This window comes from Heliangelus exortis, chromosome 24, assembly GCF_036169615.1.
Source record: "Heliangelus exortis chromosome 24, bHelExo1.hap1, whole genome shotgun sequence".
In the NCBI taxonomy this organism is placed as follows: domain Eukaryota; kingdom Metazoa; phylum Chordata; class Aves; order Apodiformes; family Trochilidae; genus Heliangelus; species Heliangelus exortis.
In genome coordinates this window covers 1,654,792-1,667,322 of record NC_092445.1, presented here as the reverse complement: position 1 = coordinate 1,667,322, position 12,531 = coordinate 1,654,792, and the positions used below count along the sequence as shown (strand labels likewise).

At 49.5% G+C, this 12,531-nt stretch overlaps 2 protein-coding genes across 4 annotated transcripts; one reads left to right on the top strand and one right to left on the bottom strand.

Moving 5' to 3' along the window:
- Positions 1-1,770: 1,770 nt before the first annotated feature.
- On the bottom strand, positions 1,771-6,128 carry RPA2 (replication protein A2). Of its 2 annotated transcripts, none has more exons than XM_071767778.1 (9): positions 5,903-6,128; positions 5,629-5,741; positions 5,449-5,550; positions 5,251-5,364; positions 4,444-4,515; positions 3,732-3,849; positions 3,345-3,451; positions 3,096-3,190; positions 1,771-2,389 (listed from the first exon to the last, which is right to left on the bottom strand). In XM_071767778.1, exons 1-9 carry the CDS (start codon positions 6,111-6,113, stop codon positions 2,305-2,307), a joined length of 1,017 nt encoding a protein of 338 aa, XP_071623879.1. In that variant the 5' UTR covers positions 6,114-6,128; the 3' UTR covers positions 1,771-2,304. The 2 variants fall into 2 exon arrangements, with proteins under 2 accessions (XP_071623879.1, XP_071623880.1); XM_071767779.1 differs by having other exon boundaries at positions 5,984-6,128.
- Positions 6,129-6,249: 121 nt separating this feature from the next.
- On the top strand, positions 6,250-12,423 carry SMPDL3B (sphingomyelin phosphodiesterase acid like 3B). Of its 2 annotated transcripts, none has more exons than XM_071767808.1 (8): positions 6,250-6,469; positions 6,589-6,802; positions 8,332-8,429; positions 8,972-9,115; positions 9,680-9,852; positions 10,014-10,194; positions 10,732-10,865; positions 11,900-12,423. In XM_071767808.1, exons 1-8 carry the CDS (start codon positions 6,412-6,414, stop codon positions 12,290-12,292), a joined length of 1,395 nt encoding a protein of 464 aa, XP_071623909.1. In that variant the 5' UTR covers positions 6,250-6,411; the 3' UTR covers positions 12,293-12,423. The 2 variants fall into 2 exon arrangements, with proteins under 2 accessions (XP_071623909.1, XP_071623908.1); XM_071767807.1 differs by having other exon boundaries at positions 6,250-6,471; positions 6,585-6,802.
- The last annotated feature ends 108 nt before the right edge of the window (positions 12,424-12,531 follow it).

Here is a 12,531-nt window from a genome sequence, read left to right as displayed (position 1 = left end):
CTGGGACCTGGTTGAAGATAACCATTGGTGCCTGCAGCTGTAGGGATGAGGCAGTTCCACAGTTTTGTAGGGTTAGTTGTATTTAGGCTCGAGGTTATTATTTCTTCTCAATCCAGCAATATCCTTTAAGCAACTGAGCAGTGACATTTTCATTATTTTCTGCAGCAGAAGGCTGAAGCTTCACAATTCACTTGCAAGCTGCTGATCTGCCACAGGTAGAAATAATTGGTACAAATTAACTTTGTGGTCTGACATTTTAAGTGTTGGTGGTCAGCAGGTAATTTCCTGTATTAAGGGAAGTATTAAAAAGGAGTCTATTCCATGATAATCTGAAGCACTCTGCAGTGTGGAATGCAGAGATGGAAAGGAAGAAGTGTAGTAGAGATTGCAGCTGAAAGAGCTAAAGGATTGAGCTGAAGAATTGAGCTAAAAATACCAACAGTGCTTTCCATCTGCAGCACCCACCAGTGTCATGGTTTGTTACCCCTCTTCTCTCTTCTGGTTTCAAAATGCAAGGGTGCAGCACCCAGCACATCCTGAGAGGCAGGAATGAGCTGACAGGAGTTGTGCAATAAGATACCAGCATGTTAGACCCTGGGACAATGTACCTGGAAGAATGAGCTCTGAGAGAGGAGGTGACTTTCTCCTGGAGCCTTCTAGGAGAGCAGAAACAGCTTCCAGCACAGAGCAGGTGAGTGCCAGGGGACTGGGTGCTTGTGCAGTTAGACCAAGTTCTTCAGAACAGTGGCACTGGGGAGGGAGGACCACAGCAGAGGGATGGACTGAAGACATGGCTTAGGACAAGGCTGGGTAGAGGTCATTACTGGGCTCAGAGGCTCTTCAAGAGATTTTTTTCAAATTGAGTGTAATCGTGACTGGCAATAGGACACGAGGTACTGGGATCAAGTTGGACCAGTGGAGGTTCTATATAGCTCAGTTGGGGTTCAGCTTCCCCAAGGAGTTCTGGTGGCCTCAGGAGCATCTTAATATTGCTAAACGAGTGAAAATGCCACTGCTTCCAAATATTTAGTAGTTGCTTGTGCTCTCCTTTCCCATAGCAAAGGGCTTGTGATGAGTTCATCTCAGGGAGGGGAGATGTTTGGGGCTGCAGAAGTTTGGCAGCAGCTCAGTGAATGCAGATATTTAATGGCAGAAAAGGGCATGTCTGGTGTTGGAGCATCTTGTGATGAGGTGGTGTCACCTGAAGAGCTCCTTGGGAGAAAAACTAATCCCTGGACTATGGCTGGGGGGAATACAGGCTCTGGAAAACACAGGCTCTGGGAAGAAGGGAGCACAGCAGATGAAACTGGAACACCCAAGTGTTTTTCCTTGTGTCTTTTGAGTGAAAAGCATTCTGAGTTTAGATTTCACTCTTATTTCAGAGTTTTAGGTGCAAACTTTTTGTGAAAATGCTTCTGTCCCTTAAGACCTATTCCCAATCACCCTGCTAACCAGACAACAGCAGATGGGCCTGGATGCTTTGAAGATCAAAAAGCAAATGGAGAGCAGGCAAAAGCTTAAAACTCCCTCCTCAGCCGATTAATTTTTCCTCTCCAGTCACACATCTCTCTCTTTACTGCAAGTAATACCATTCATCTCCCAAAAAACATCAGGAATTTTCTTCCTAACCTTCACACCTCCTGCAAAAGGAAGATGACAGTGCAACTAGAAAGGGAAACTCTAAGCATGGGCTGTTTTTATCCACATGGCTGAGTTCCATCAATGCAGCTGGTTTTTTTCCTAAGTGAAGAAAAGCCTCTGAAGCCACACTCCCAAGACTACCAAGTTACAATTTTATTAGAAACATTCAAAAGCTCTATTAACAATGTCCTATCATAGTACAAATATAGATTTTAACACATAAACTAAACCAATTAAAAATTCATGATTACTGTACATGAGTGGAATATTAGTCTTGGCTACCCACTTTGTGAATGAAATGGAATGAAAGCTGAGTTAGAAGAAACAGCTCTAGAAACAAAAGAAAAACTGCCAAGGACAAGGTTAGAAAGATGTTTTCTTCCTTCTAACACAGGCACCCTCTAAGGAGACAAACTGAAGGCTCTGAATCTTTGAGTTCAGTTTCTCCATGGCTTTTTATGCTTTCAGTCACATGGTCACAGCATATAAATCAAGCCCATTTAACAGCATCCTACATGTTCTGCTTCTCCTTGAATTCCAAGGAGGCACTCAGAGTATCTGGGTCTTTCATTGGCTTTTCACCTTCCACGTTGCAAAGCTCAGCAAGATAATTTGATATTCTGACAAGCATCTGCTTAGAACTAAATCCATCTGGAAGTAACTTCACTCAGCATCTGTTGACTTATAGTGATCATCATCCACAGTGGAGTAGATGTGTCCCTCACTGCTCAGGAACTCAACAGCTTGCCTTTTGAAGAAAAACACAAAGCAAACAAATACAAACCTTTTTCTCAGGGATTTTCCACTTACAGACCCAAGCCCCACTGTTCCCTCTGGTCTCTGCCCAAGGAAGCTCTCAGTGGCTCTGCCTAGTGAACAGTTTTAGTGCTGCTTCACCAGATGGTAAATACAGAAAGTTTCACCAAAGCCACAGCACTGTGGTCCCCCAGGAGCTCTTGTACTCTGCTTGCCAGAGGGGAGGCCACCACCCTCAGTGCTTCCCAGGTTAGGGCAGAACCTACAACTCTGCTTCAAAGGGGACAGAACACAGAAGGATAAGGGACATTTAGGATTCTTGGTTTACAAAGTCCCAGGGAGAAGAAGACATAAGAGACAGCAAAAGAGAACAGAAAGTCTGTCCTCAAGTTTTGATCAGTGTGCAAGGCTGTCCTTGAACAGGAGAAAATACTGCTGAGGTGCTGCAGGACTCCTAGGTACCTACCATACTACTCAACTGCTGAACAGTTTGTTTTGAAAACAGGGAGCAAAGCATTTCAACAGCCCTTCAGCTGGCAATGGCTCTGCCTAAACTGTTGAAGACTTCAAAAGGTCTGACTCCCAGCTGCATCCTACTGGGAACATCTGAAATCACTAACACCATTTCACCTGGGCTTGTCCACACTGTTCCTCTCACTTGAGAGACTCCAGAATATCCTTTGTTTCTCCACACTTACTTGATTGTTGACATGCTCATATTGTGGAGCTGAAGTTTCAACTCTTGAAGACTCATTCCTTCAGGGACAGGGCAATTCTTAATCAAATTCAGCACCTGGAAAAGCAAGAACCACCATTACACACAGCTGAGCTTCTCCATCATCAATGGACAGCAAGGCTGAGGAAGCCTTCAAAGAGTAACTCAGGTTGCATTTCTCTGTCCCACACCAAGTCACAGCTCTGCTCCTGGAGAAGCTGCTTGCACCTACCTGACTCTGATGTGCTGTGAGTCCATTCACTGGCAAGCTGCCACCTCCTCCATAGCCCCCCATGTCACCAATCCCAGCAGAAGAAAAGGACTGAGGAACTCTTGATGCTTGATGCAACTACAGGAGTAAAACTGCTGTGTTACAAAGCCCATGGCATTAAGGACTTGGTATTATTTCAGAGAAACAGATTAAAAAAATAGATTCCCAAAACAAACAGCAGGAAGTGGACTGCAACACAATCTCCAAGGATGCCAGGACTCCAACAGCTTTATGCTACCCAGCCCCACAACTTGTATACAATTTCTGCACCAAACTAAGAAGTTTGACTCTTTGGGACACAACCAGTACCCCAGCAACAGCCAAGATGGAATCAGGATCTTCAGGTACCTACCATAAGATTTTTTCTTAGGATCATATGTGCATTGACAATCTCTAGTATGTGTGTGGTGAACTCATTCATGTTTTCCAGAGGCATGATCCTAAATGCCACCAAGCTTTTCTTATTCTTTCAGAGGAAAAAAAGATAAAATTAATATCAGGGTAACAGGAACATACTCAACAGCCAACCCCAGCATTGTCTCCAAGATAGTGGAGGGATAGTGGGAGGGAAAGAGCTTGTCTGTAGTTAACTAATCCAGAACTTTCTGGCTTACATTTTCACATGTGATTTTGCAAGACAATCTCTTGGTAATTAATTACACTTTGCTTTAACATACATGCAATTACTTGAATATTAATGTATTTAGTTATAATATTTATTTAAGAGGCAACCACATCACATAATGTGCTACAAGTGTCCCCATTAGCCTGAACCTGTTCTCAGCTCTACACTACAAACACCCAAGACCCTGGTGGTGGCCAACATTGTGTTCTGCTGAAACCACTGCACTGATGCAGAGGGGGCATTCGGGAACAATTCCAGCATTATTAAATCCATCCCTAGCAAAAACAGCCAAGGATTTGCCCAGAGGAAAGGATGAGCAAAACCACAATTAAGTGCCTATTCCAAAGGGAGCCTCCTGATGTTGTGCCAGACCATGAGCCCTTCACATCCCTGCTCCAGCCTCCTGACTGGGCTTGATGGGGGCACTGGGGGTACCTGGAAGGAGCGGAGGTGCCCGGCGACCTTCACGTACGTCCCTGGAGGTACCACAACGTTCTCACCCCCTGCCTGACAGAGAGGGAGAGAAAGGAAGGAAGGTTCTGCTGATTCACATCTGCATTTCTCCAATAATCACAAGAAATTATTTTGGAAAGGGTGCTTATCTCGAGCACACACAAATGGCATGGATTCCATGTACAGTAAGAGCAGGTGGGTAAACAGAACTGTAAATGAAAAGTATATGGAAAAAAAAAAATATTTGCTTGTTGGAACAAGCTGTACAGCTGAGCTGTCAAAGCCAGCTGTCTGCTCTGCTGTGTCTTCTGAGGGATTTCCACAGAGCAGTGAGAGAAAGGAAGCATCAAGAGGTAAAAGAAAAAGTTACAAAAACACAAGGCTTTAAAGGCCTGTTATACCAGCCGTGGAAATGATCAGCACCTGGGAGAATCCTCCTCAGAACACCTCAACCACTGAGCCACACAGAAAAACCTGCTCACTCTCTCTGTATTTCTACCCAAGGGTACTGAGCACCCACCTCTCAGTTCAGCTACAAAGGAACAGTTGAACTTAAGCAGCTAAATGCTAAAAAATAATTCTAAGGAAATCCAATCTAAGATCACATGTGAATTACAAAAGAGGCAAAGAGCCACATACAGCACCAGTGATCTCTGCTACAGCAGCATCACCCTGGGCTTTTGGATGCTATTCCTAAAACACTTTCAGAACAACCACATCATTTTGACAAGTTCTCTCTTCACTGCTCACAAGATTTAGAAGGAACATTCACAAGGAACCGGTGCTTACATCAGTATCAACCCACTGCCTGACATCCATCGGGGCTGCAGTCATGTCGTCCACTTTGTAGAGAATGTTTGTCGGTGCTTTCTCAGCGTGCCGGATGATCCCCATGATGGTGACCTGCGTTGGAGGAGGGAAGAGTTTTCACCCGCACACGGGAACGGGGCCCGTTTCACCGGCAGCTCTCCCGCCCCCAGCACCCACCTGGGAGATCTCCACGTCGCGGATCCTGAAGGTCTCGTCCACCTGCTCGGCTGCCAGCAGCTGTGACACGGTGCAGGGAACGATGTTCTGAGAGCGCATTCTCTGCAACGCACGGAGAGACGGTCAGCGCCCGCCCCGCTCCCGCGGCCCCGGCCCGGCCATGGCCCCGCTCCCGCGTACCTGCTTCCTCTCCGCCTGGGTTCCGGCGGGGGAGCCGAAGCCTCCCGGGGACTGGACGTAGCCGCCCGAGGGCCGCGAGGAGCCCGTGGTGCCGTACCCGCCATCGAAGGCGCCTGAGCGGGGAGAGGAAGAGACCGTGAGACGGTGGCTGGGACGCGGCCTCCGTCCTTACCGCCATCACCGGGGCCTCCCGACTCCGGCTGCCCCCCGGGCCGAGTCCCCCCGTGCCCCGCACCCGTACCGAACCCGCACCCGTGCCGAGACCCCCCCGTACCGAATCCGCCGCCCTGCCCCGCTCCCGTCCCGCTCCACATGGCTGCGGCCGAACCGAGCGCGCCACCGGCACCGCACGCACCGCCTCTGCTCGCGCCGTCGGCTCCTGCCCAATCGGTGTGCGCCGCTCCGCCGCCCCGCAGCCAATCACCGCTCCCCGTCTTCCGGCTCCTTCCAATGGGCGGAGGCCGCAGGGAGGCCCACGGCGCCATCTTGAGTGCGGGTCCTGCCCGTAAGCGCGGGGGCGGGGGCGGGGGCGGGGGCGGGGACGGGGGCGGGGACGGGGGCGGGGGCGGGGACGGGGGCGGGGACGGGGGCGGGGACGGGGGCGGGGACGGGCGGGGGCGTGGCACCGCTCAACGCGGTCCGGCCGAGTACGCCCCGACCTGGCCCAACAAAGCAGAGCACGGCACGCCACGGCACGGCTCGGCACGGCTCGGCACGGCACGGCACGGCACGGCACGGCACGGCACGGCACGGCACGGCACGGCACGGTAACCCCTGTCAGAGATGCATCCCGTGGCGCTCCTCCTGCTCCTGCTCTGCCCGCTGGCTGTGGCTCTGTCAGGTAAGGGCAGGCGGGGCGGGGCGGGGCGGGGCGGGCAGGTGCCCCGGGCCGTGCCCGGTGTCAGCTCCGCGCCCCTCGCCCCTCGCCTCGCTCAGCCCTGGCCTCTCCCGCGGGTGCAGGGCGCTTCTGGCACGTCACCGACCTCCATTGGGACCCCGACTACGAGGCGGCGGCGGTCACCGGGCAGCCGTGTCCCTCGGGCGGCTCCCGGGCCGGGCCCCCCGCCGGGCCCTGGGGCAGTTACCTCTGCGACGCGCCCTGGCGCCTCCTCGCCTCAGCCACCCGCGCCATGAGGAGCCGCCTGCCCCGGCCCGACTTCATTCTCTGGACCGGGTGAGGAGGGGCCGGGGTCCCACGGGAGGGGATCTGCTGCCAGATCGGGCTCTGAACCCGCACCCTGACAGGGATTTCATCAGCTTGGCTGCCGCTGCAGTCCTGGGAGCTGAGGGACGGTGTCTGCCCCTTCAGAGAGGAGAACAGCAAATAACTGCAGGAGTGGGCAGGGGGGTCTCGGGGGTCGTGTTATCCAGTCCTGCCTGCTCTGAGGGGAGAAGGGGCAACCAGAGACCAAGGCATAAGGAGCTTGTGAGGGACCCAGGGCTCTTTATGTGGCAACTGTTCTGTAGAGATGAGATATAGATGCACCTTATAATGCAAAATGGAGACTGGGGGAGACTATACCTGTGACAGGGCCTTGGCACCAGTAAGAAGTTCCCAGCAAACCCCAGAAGTGAGAAATGGTAAGGAAAGGATCACAATTCACCCCTCCTAGTTATCTTTTTAATAGTGGCTGGCCCTGTCTGACTTCACACATATTCTTGAATATCTGAAATGCTGGGAGGAATGGGATGTGCTCCTTCTGTTGGTGCACCAAGTCCTGCCTGATAGAGACAGTGGGGGGAGAGGATTGCAGAACAGACTTATGGCACTTCTTCAGAATGTAAAGAGACACCTGGAAGACTCATCTCCAAAAGGGTCTGGGTTTTTTTAGAAGTATAAAGGATACCCCCAAATGGAGCATGTTTTCTTCTAGTCTGGTCTCCAGAGATGGCTCTTGCAGACAGTAAAACTTCATTTTGCATTGCTATGTCCTCTTGTAACATCTTCTTCTAACAGTGCAAGATCAACCTGTAATCTGCTGTAACCTCCAGTTCTAGCAGTGCTGTTGTCTGACCCATGTTTTCATTTTCTCTCTCTGCAGATAATTGTCCTTCCTGCTTAGAAGTAGTTACTGATCTTATGGCTTTATGTTGTTTTTTCTTTTTCTGTCATATCGTTTCCCCTGGTTCTTTGACATAATTCTGAATTTTGATCTTCATCTTAGATGGGCTTATTGGCAATCCAGCATCATCTACAAATGCCATCAGCATGCTAGTGAAAACGTGGATGTGTGTGTCTGCTGCACTTTTGGAGGCAGATCACTGATCTTCAGTGATCGTTGCCTTACTGCAAGCATTTCTTTTGCTTCATTTTAACAAGTTCTTATCTTGCTGTTCAAACAGCTGTGCAAACAGCTTTGCTTCCCTGTTGCTGATCAGATGTTGATCTGAGATTGCAGAATGCTGTTCTTTCCAATATTTCCAGTCAGCTTTAGTGTCTCCTGAGGCAGAATAAGCCTCAACTTGATATGCTTGTGTGTCTGTTTTTCAGTGTAGAATAAACTGGATCCCATTTTCATTTGAGCAACTCCTTGAAATTCCTTCAGTGCCTTGGCCACTCAACACAGCACTGGCTCCTGCCCCAAAAACCTTGAACTTTATTTTCTAGGACACACAAGAAGCAAGCAAGTTTCTCTACTTTGCTTGCTGCTTTAAGCATATGCCCTGTTAGTCACAGTGACTGTGCTGCTTTTATTTTTCTAGAGATGATACTCCTCATGTCCCCAATGAGAAGCTTGGAGAAGAAAAGGTTTTGCACATAATAGGAAATCTGACTTCTCTGATAAAAGAGGCATTTCCAGGTAGGATTTGAGAGGATAAGAATGAGAGAGACGTATGGAGTCTCATGGGGAAAGCTTAGCAGGATGGAGAAATAGCAGAATGGGGAAAGGGAAAGGCAGAGAGGAGCAGTAATCACCAGGACTTGTTTGTCCTCTTTCTGGTTGTTGTGTGGCATGAGGTGTGTCTGAACTGAGGTGTCTGGTGCTCACTCATTGCTTGTGGTGAACTCAGAAGAGAGGGAAATAAACATTTCTGTAATTAGTCATTAAGACAGAAAAGGCTGCAGGATTTTTTCACACTTAACTCATGTCAGGAGGGGTGGCAGAGGCATCACTGATGTGGGAGCTCAGGGATTCAGCTGTGAAGCTGTGGCCTCTCCCAAGGAGCACCCTGCTGTCTTGGCTGTGTTGTGCCCCTGCTCACTGCACCCCCAGGGCTCTGGTGTGGGGGATCCACTTCTGTCAAACCATGATGGTTGTTCCAAGGCTGTGGGTGCCTCTGGGTGCTTAGGAACTCTGAAGCAAGCCTGTATTCCACTGTGCCTTCTGTTCTTTGTCTCCAGATACTAAAGTCTATGCAGCAATGGGCAATCATGACTTCCACCCCAAGAATCAGTTTCCAGGGAAGGAGCACAGGATCTACAACCAAACAGCTGAGCTGTGGCGGCCCTGGCTGGATGAAGCTTCCATTCCTCTGTTCAGAGCAGGTGTGGCACCACTGCTCATGTTGGCAGCACTCTGGGGACATGAGAGTGATCAGGAGAATACCACAAATAATTTTACCTGCTTCTGTGCTCAGAGCAACTGTGTTTGTAGAGTATGTGCAGAGAAAGTGTCCCATGTAATGCTGATTTCTGGCACTGGGTTCTCCTGCATCTCTTTGTGCTTTATACTCTCCTGCTTTCCTTGTGTTACTGGAAAGTGTCCTTGCAGAGACTTCAGAGTGGTGAGCTTTGGTAAAAAAGAGCTTGTAAGAAAGCTTCTGGTGTAAGCCAGCACTGTGGCTTTCTAGGGCTGCTCAGTGCTACCCAGCTCCTGGTGCTATGCACTCCCTGTGCAGGATCTCCCCTCACCTGGAGTAGCACAAGCAGGACATTGGGGAAAAGTGACTCCAAATCCCATCCTGCACTGGCTAGGGTGCTGCTGGCACCTGATCCAGACAGTGACTCTGGTGTGCCTGTCACAAAAGAGAGCTGAGAGACATGAAAACAAAAGGTCTGGGCTCACAACAACCAGACCTCCAGCTCTTTCCTCCTGGTTGCATTTTTCAGGAGCTTTCTACAGTGAGAAGCTGCCCAGCACAAGTACAAGGGGGAGAGTGGTTGTCCTCAACACCAATTTGTACTATGACCAGAATGATGAGACAGCTGGTGAGGAAGACCCTGGAGGGCAGTTCCAGTGGCTGGAAGAAACACTGAGCAATGCCTCTAGAACAGATGAAATGGTATTAAATGAAATGAATAAACTTTGTAGAAGGCTTCTCCCAGCCTGGAAGCTCTTCTTGTTCTTCTTGCAGTTTTCTGCTGGGATTCCTGCAAGACACAGCAAGCCAGTGCTCTGTGGGGAGCATGGGCTTGGCATTCCTGCAGCTCTTCCCTTTTTTAGGTCTACATTGTGGGTCACGTCCCTCCTGGCTTCTTTGAGAAGAAAAGAGGCAAGGCCTGGTTCCGGAGGGACTTCAATGAACAATACTTGAAAATTGTGCAGAAGCACCACAGAGTGATTGCTGCCCAGTTCTTTGGGCACCATCACACAGACAGCTTTCGAATGTTTTACAGTGACACAGGTACTGGTTGTGGCTACCCAAGAAGCACTTGCATGGTAGTTCTGCCAACCTCCAGAAAAACACTGTCAGTAAGAGCTTCAGGGGCTGTTAGCTGAATGCAGCTGAGAAACCAGAACAGGCTTGTGAGGTGCTTTGGTCAACAGGGATTCTGATCTCTGCTCAGCCCTCCTTCCTGTTTACCCTCAAATTTTGTTGTTTCCTCTCAGTGCCTTGCAGCTTCTTGCCTGCTCTCTGCTGATGGGTTTTGAACATCAGCTGAGACATGAGGGAGGGGGTACAAATCTTTGCATCAGGGTTACAGGTAGTGTTCTGGGTCTCCTTTGCTGAGTGTGGTCCTCTTGCACTCTGACAGCAATGGAAAGCCTGTCCTCAGCAGCACCAGTCCCATGGTTGGTCCCTGGTGCTGATCTTCATGTCTGTGCTGTGGTAACTAGGGCTGGTGACACAGCTGCAGTGTGATCAGTTCCTGTGACACAGACAGGTTGTAATACAAGCCAGGGCCTCCCATTCATGGGTTGTTTTGCTTTTCTGTTAAAGGTTCTCCAATCAGTGTCATGTTCTTGGCCCCTGGAGTGACTCCCTGGAAAACAGCATTGCCTGGAGTGAACAATGGAGCCAACAACCCTGGGATTCGGGTGTTCCACTATGATCCAGACACCCTTCAGGTGCTGGTAGGGGATCTTCATGTGCTGTATACTGCATTTCTAGAAGAGTATTTTAAAATGTGGCTTTAGAGGCAGGACTACAAGAGCCAAGTGGCTGTGTAGGAGAGGACCTCAACCAAGATATTTTGGCCTCGTGGTTGGCACAAAGATTTAGTGAGGGCACCTGTGGGTAAAGGCAAAGCAAGTGGAGTCAGCTGGCCCAGGCTGCCTGCTGAGCTGAGTTCCCCAGGGCAGTGCAGGACTTTCCTTTCACCTCCCTTACTACCCAGGTAACATGGATTGCAGGACTTCTCTGGGGACTGACAGGTTTGTCAAACCCCACTCCAAAACATCTTAACTTTCTAGATAATTATTTGGGTCCCCCACTCCTTGGTAAATTGATTAATTTCTAATGAACCTGAATTTAGATGAATTGTAGGAGATTGTAGGAAACCCTCTGGTTTCATCTGTCACTTATTTGGGGTTTTGTGCCTTTCTTTGCAATGGATAAGGCAGCTCTGTGGATGCTCTGTTTACATGTTTATAGCTTGAGGAATGAATGCTGAAATACACTGTGGAAGGCTGGGGAACTAGTGAAGCAGAGAAAAAGGGCAAGACACTGAGAACAGAAGTTGTGAAAAAATTTATTCTTTAATTTCTTCACAGTTGAGAAAATAACTTCACACAGTGGGTACCACCAACTCTTGCTTCTGCCAGTGGACAGTATTGAGAGTAAATAACTGTCCTTGATGCCTGCCAGGTTAAAAATTCTTCATGTGTGGAGATCAAGCAGAGAAAATCCATCCCTCCTTCATGACAGTGGATGCTCGTGTGGTCAGCCCTGGAGGCTCTCACCAGAGGTGTCTGTCCCCAGGTTCACTCACATCTCAGTGGGAAGCACCTCTTGGGAGGCAGCTCAGCCTCCTGTGCAGTCAGTGTGGGTGCCTGGTGCTGCACACCAGTGCCTGGGAGAAGGGCCCAGTTGCATCCTTGCCAAACATTTTGCTCAGGACTGTGATCCTTTCCTGATTTGTCCTTGTCCTGTTTTTCTCTCCTGGCAGGATATGGTGACTTACTACTTGAACCTAACTCGTGCCAACATGATGGCCTCAACAGAGGAGGAAGAGTTCCCAGTATGGGAGGAAGAGTACAGGCTGACAGAAGCCTTCCAAGTCCCCAGTGGCTCTGCTGGCTCCATGCAGATGGTGCTGGAGAGGATATCAAAGGATCCACACTACCTGCAGCAGTACTATGAGTTTAACTCTGTCAGATATGACCTCAGCCCCTGCCAGGGGGCCTGTCGCCTTGATCACCTCTGTGCCATTAGGGAAGTTGATTTTACAAAATACAGAGAGTGTGTAAAACCCAGCAGCACTGCCTCTGCCATCACCAGCATCAGGCTTTTGTTTTTCTGCTTGCTCTTTGGACTTTTCAGTCCCCAACAAGTGCTGTAATGACAGAGCAAGAGAGAGAGCACAAGTTCATGGTGCTCATCAGTCAGCAGTTCTGAATGTTTTTGGCACTGAGAACTTACTTGGAAACCAAGACAAATTCAGTGGCTTTTACTAAAAAATGGTGACATTGATTTGAAATGTAGAAAAGTTTAATGTATGGGGAGAGGGCAGTGATTGCTGCAGAGGTGGGTTTTTTTTTTTCCAGACTGACTTGTATCACCCTGCCACTGTCACTCCTT

What these genes read in the sequence shown, in the direction of transcription:
- SMPDL3B (XM_071767807.1), top strand. Translation starts at nt 6,412, where the DNA reads ATGCATCCCGTGGCGCTCCTCCTGCTCCTGCTCTGCCCGCTGGCTGTG. An exon ending in GATAAAAGAGGCATTTCCAG is followed by an intron (nt 8,430 to 8,971) that starts GTAGGATTTGAG and finishes CTTTGTCTCCAG; the next exon opens with ATACTAAAGTCTATGCAGCA. An exon ending in CCTCTAGAACAGATGAAATG is followed by an intron (nt 9,853 to 10,013) that starts GTATTAAATGAA and finishes TCCCTTTTTTAG; the next exon opens with GTCTACATTGTGGGTCACGT.
- RPA2 (XM_071767778.1), bottom strand. Translation starts at nt 6,113, where the DNA reads ATGGCGCCGTGGGCCTCCCTGCGGCCTCCGCCCATTGGAAGGAGCCGG. An exon ending in CCCAGGCGGAGAGGAAGCAG is followed by an intron (nt 5,551 to 5,628) that starts GTACGCGGGAGC and finishes CGTGCGTTGCAG; the next exon opens with AGAATGCGCTCTCAGAACAT. An exon ending in GGCACCTCCGCTCCTTCCAG is followed by an intron (nt 3,850 to 4,443) that starts GTACCCCCAGTG and finishes TTCCTCTGAAAG; the next exon opens with AATAAGAAAAGCTTGGTGGC.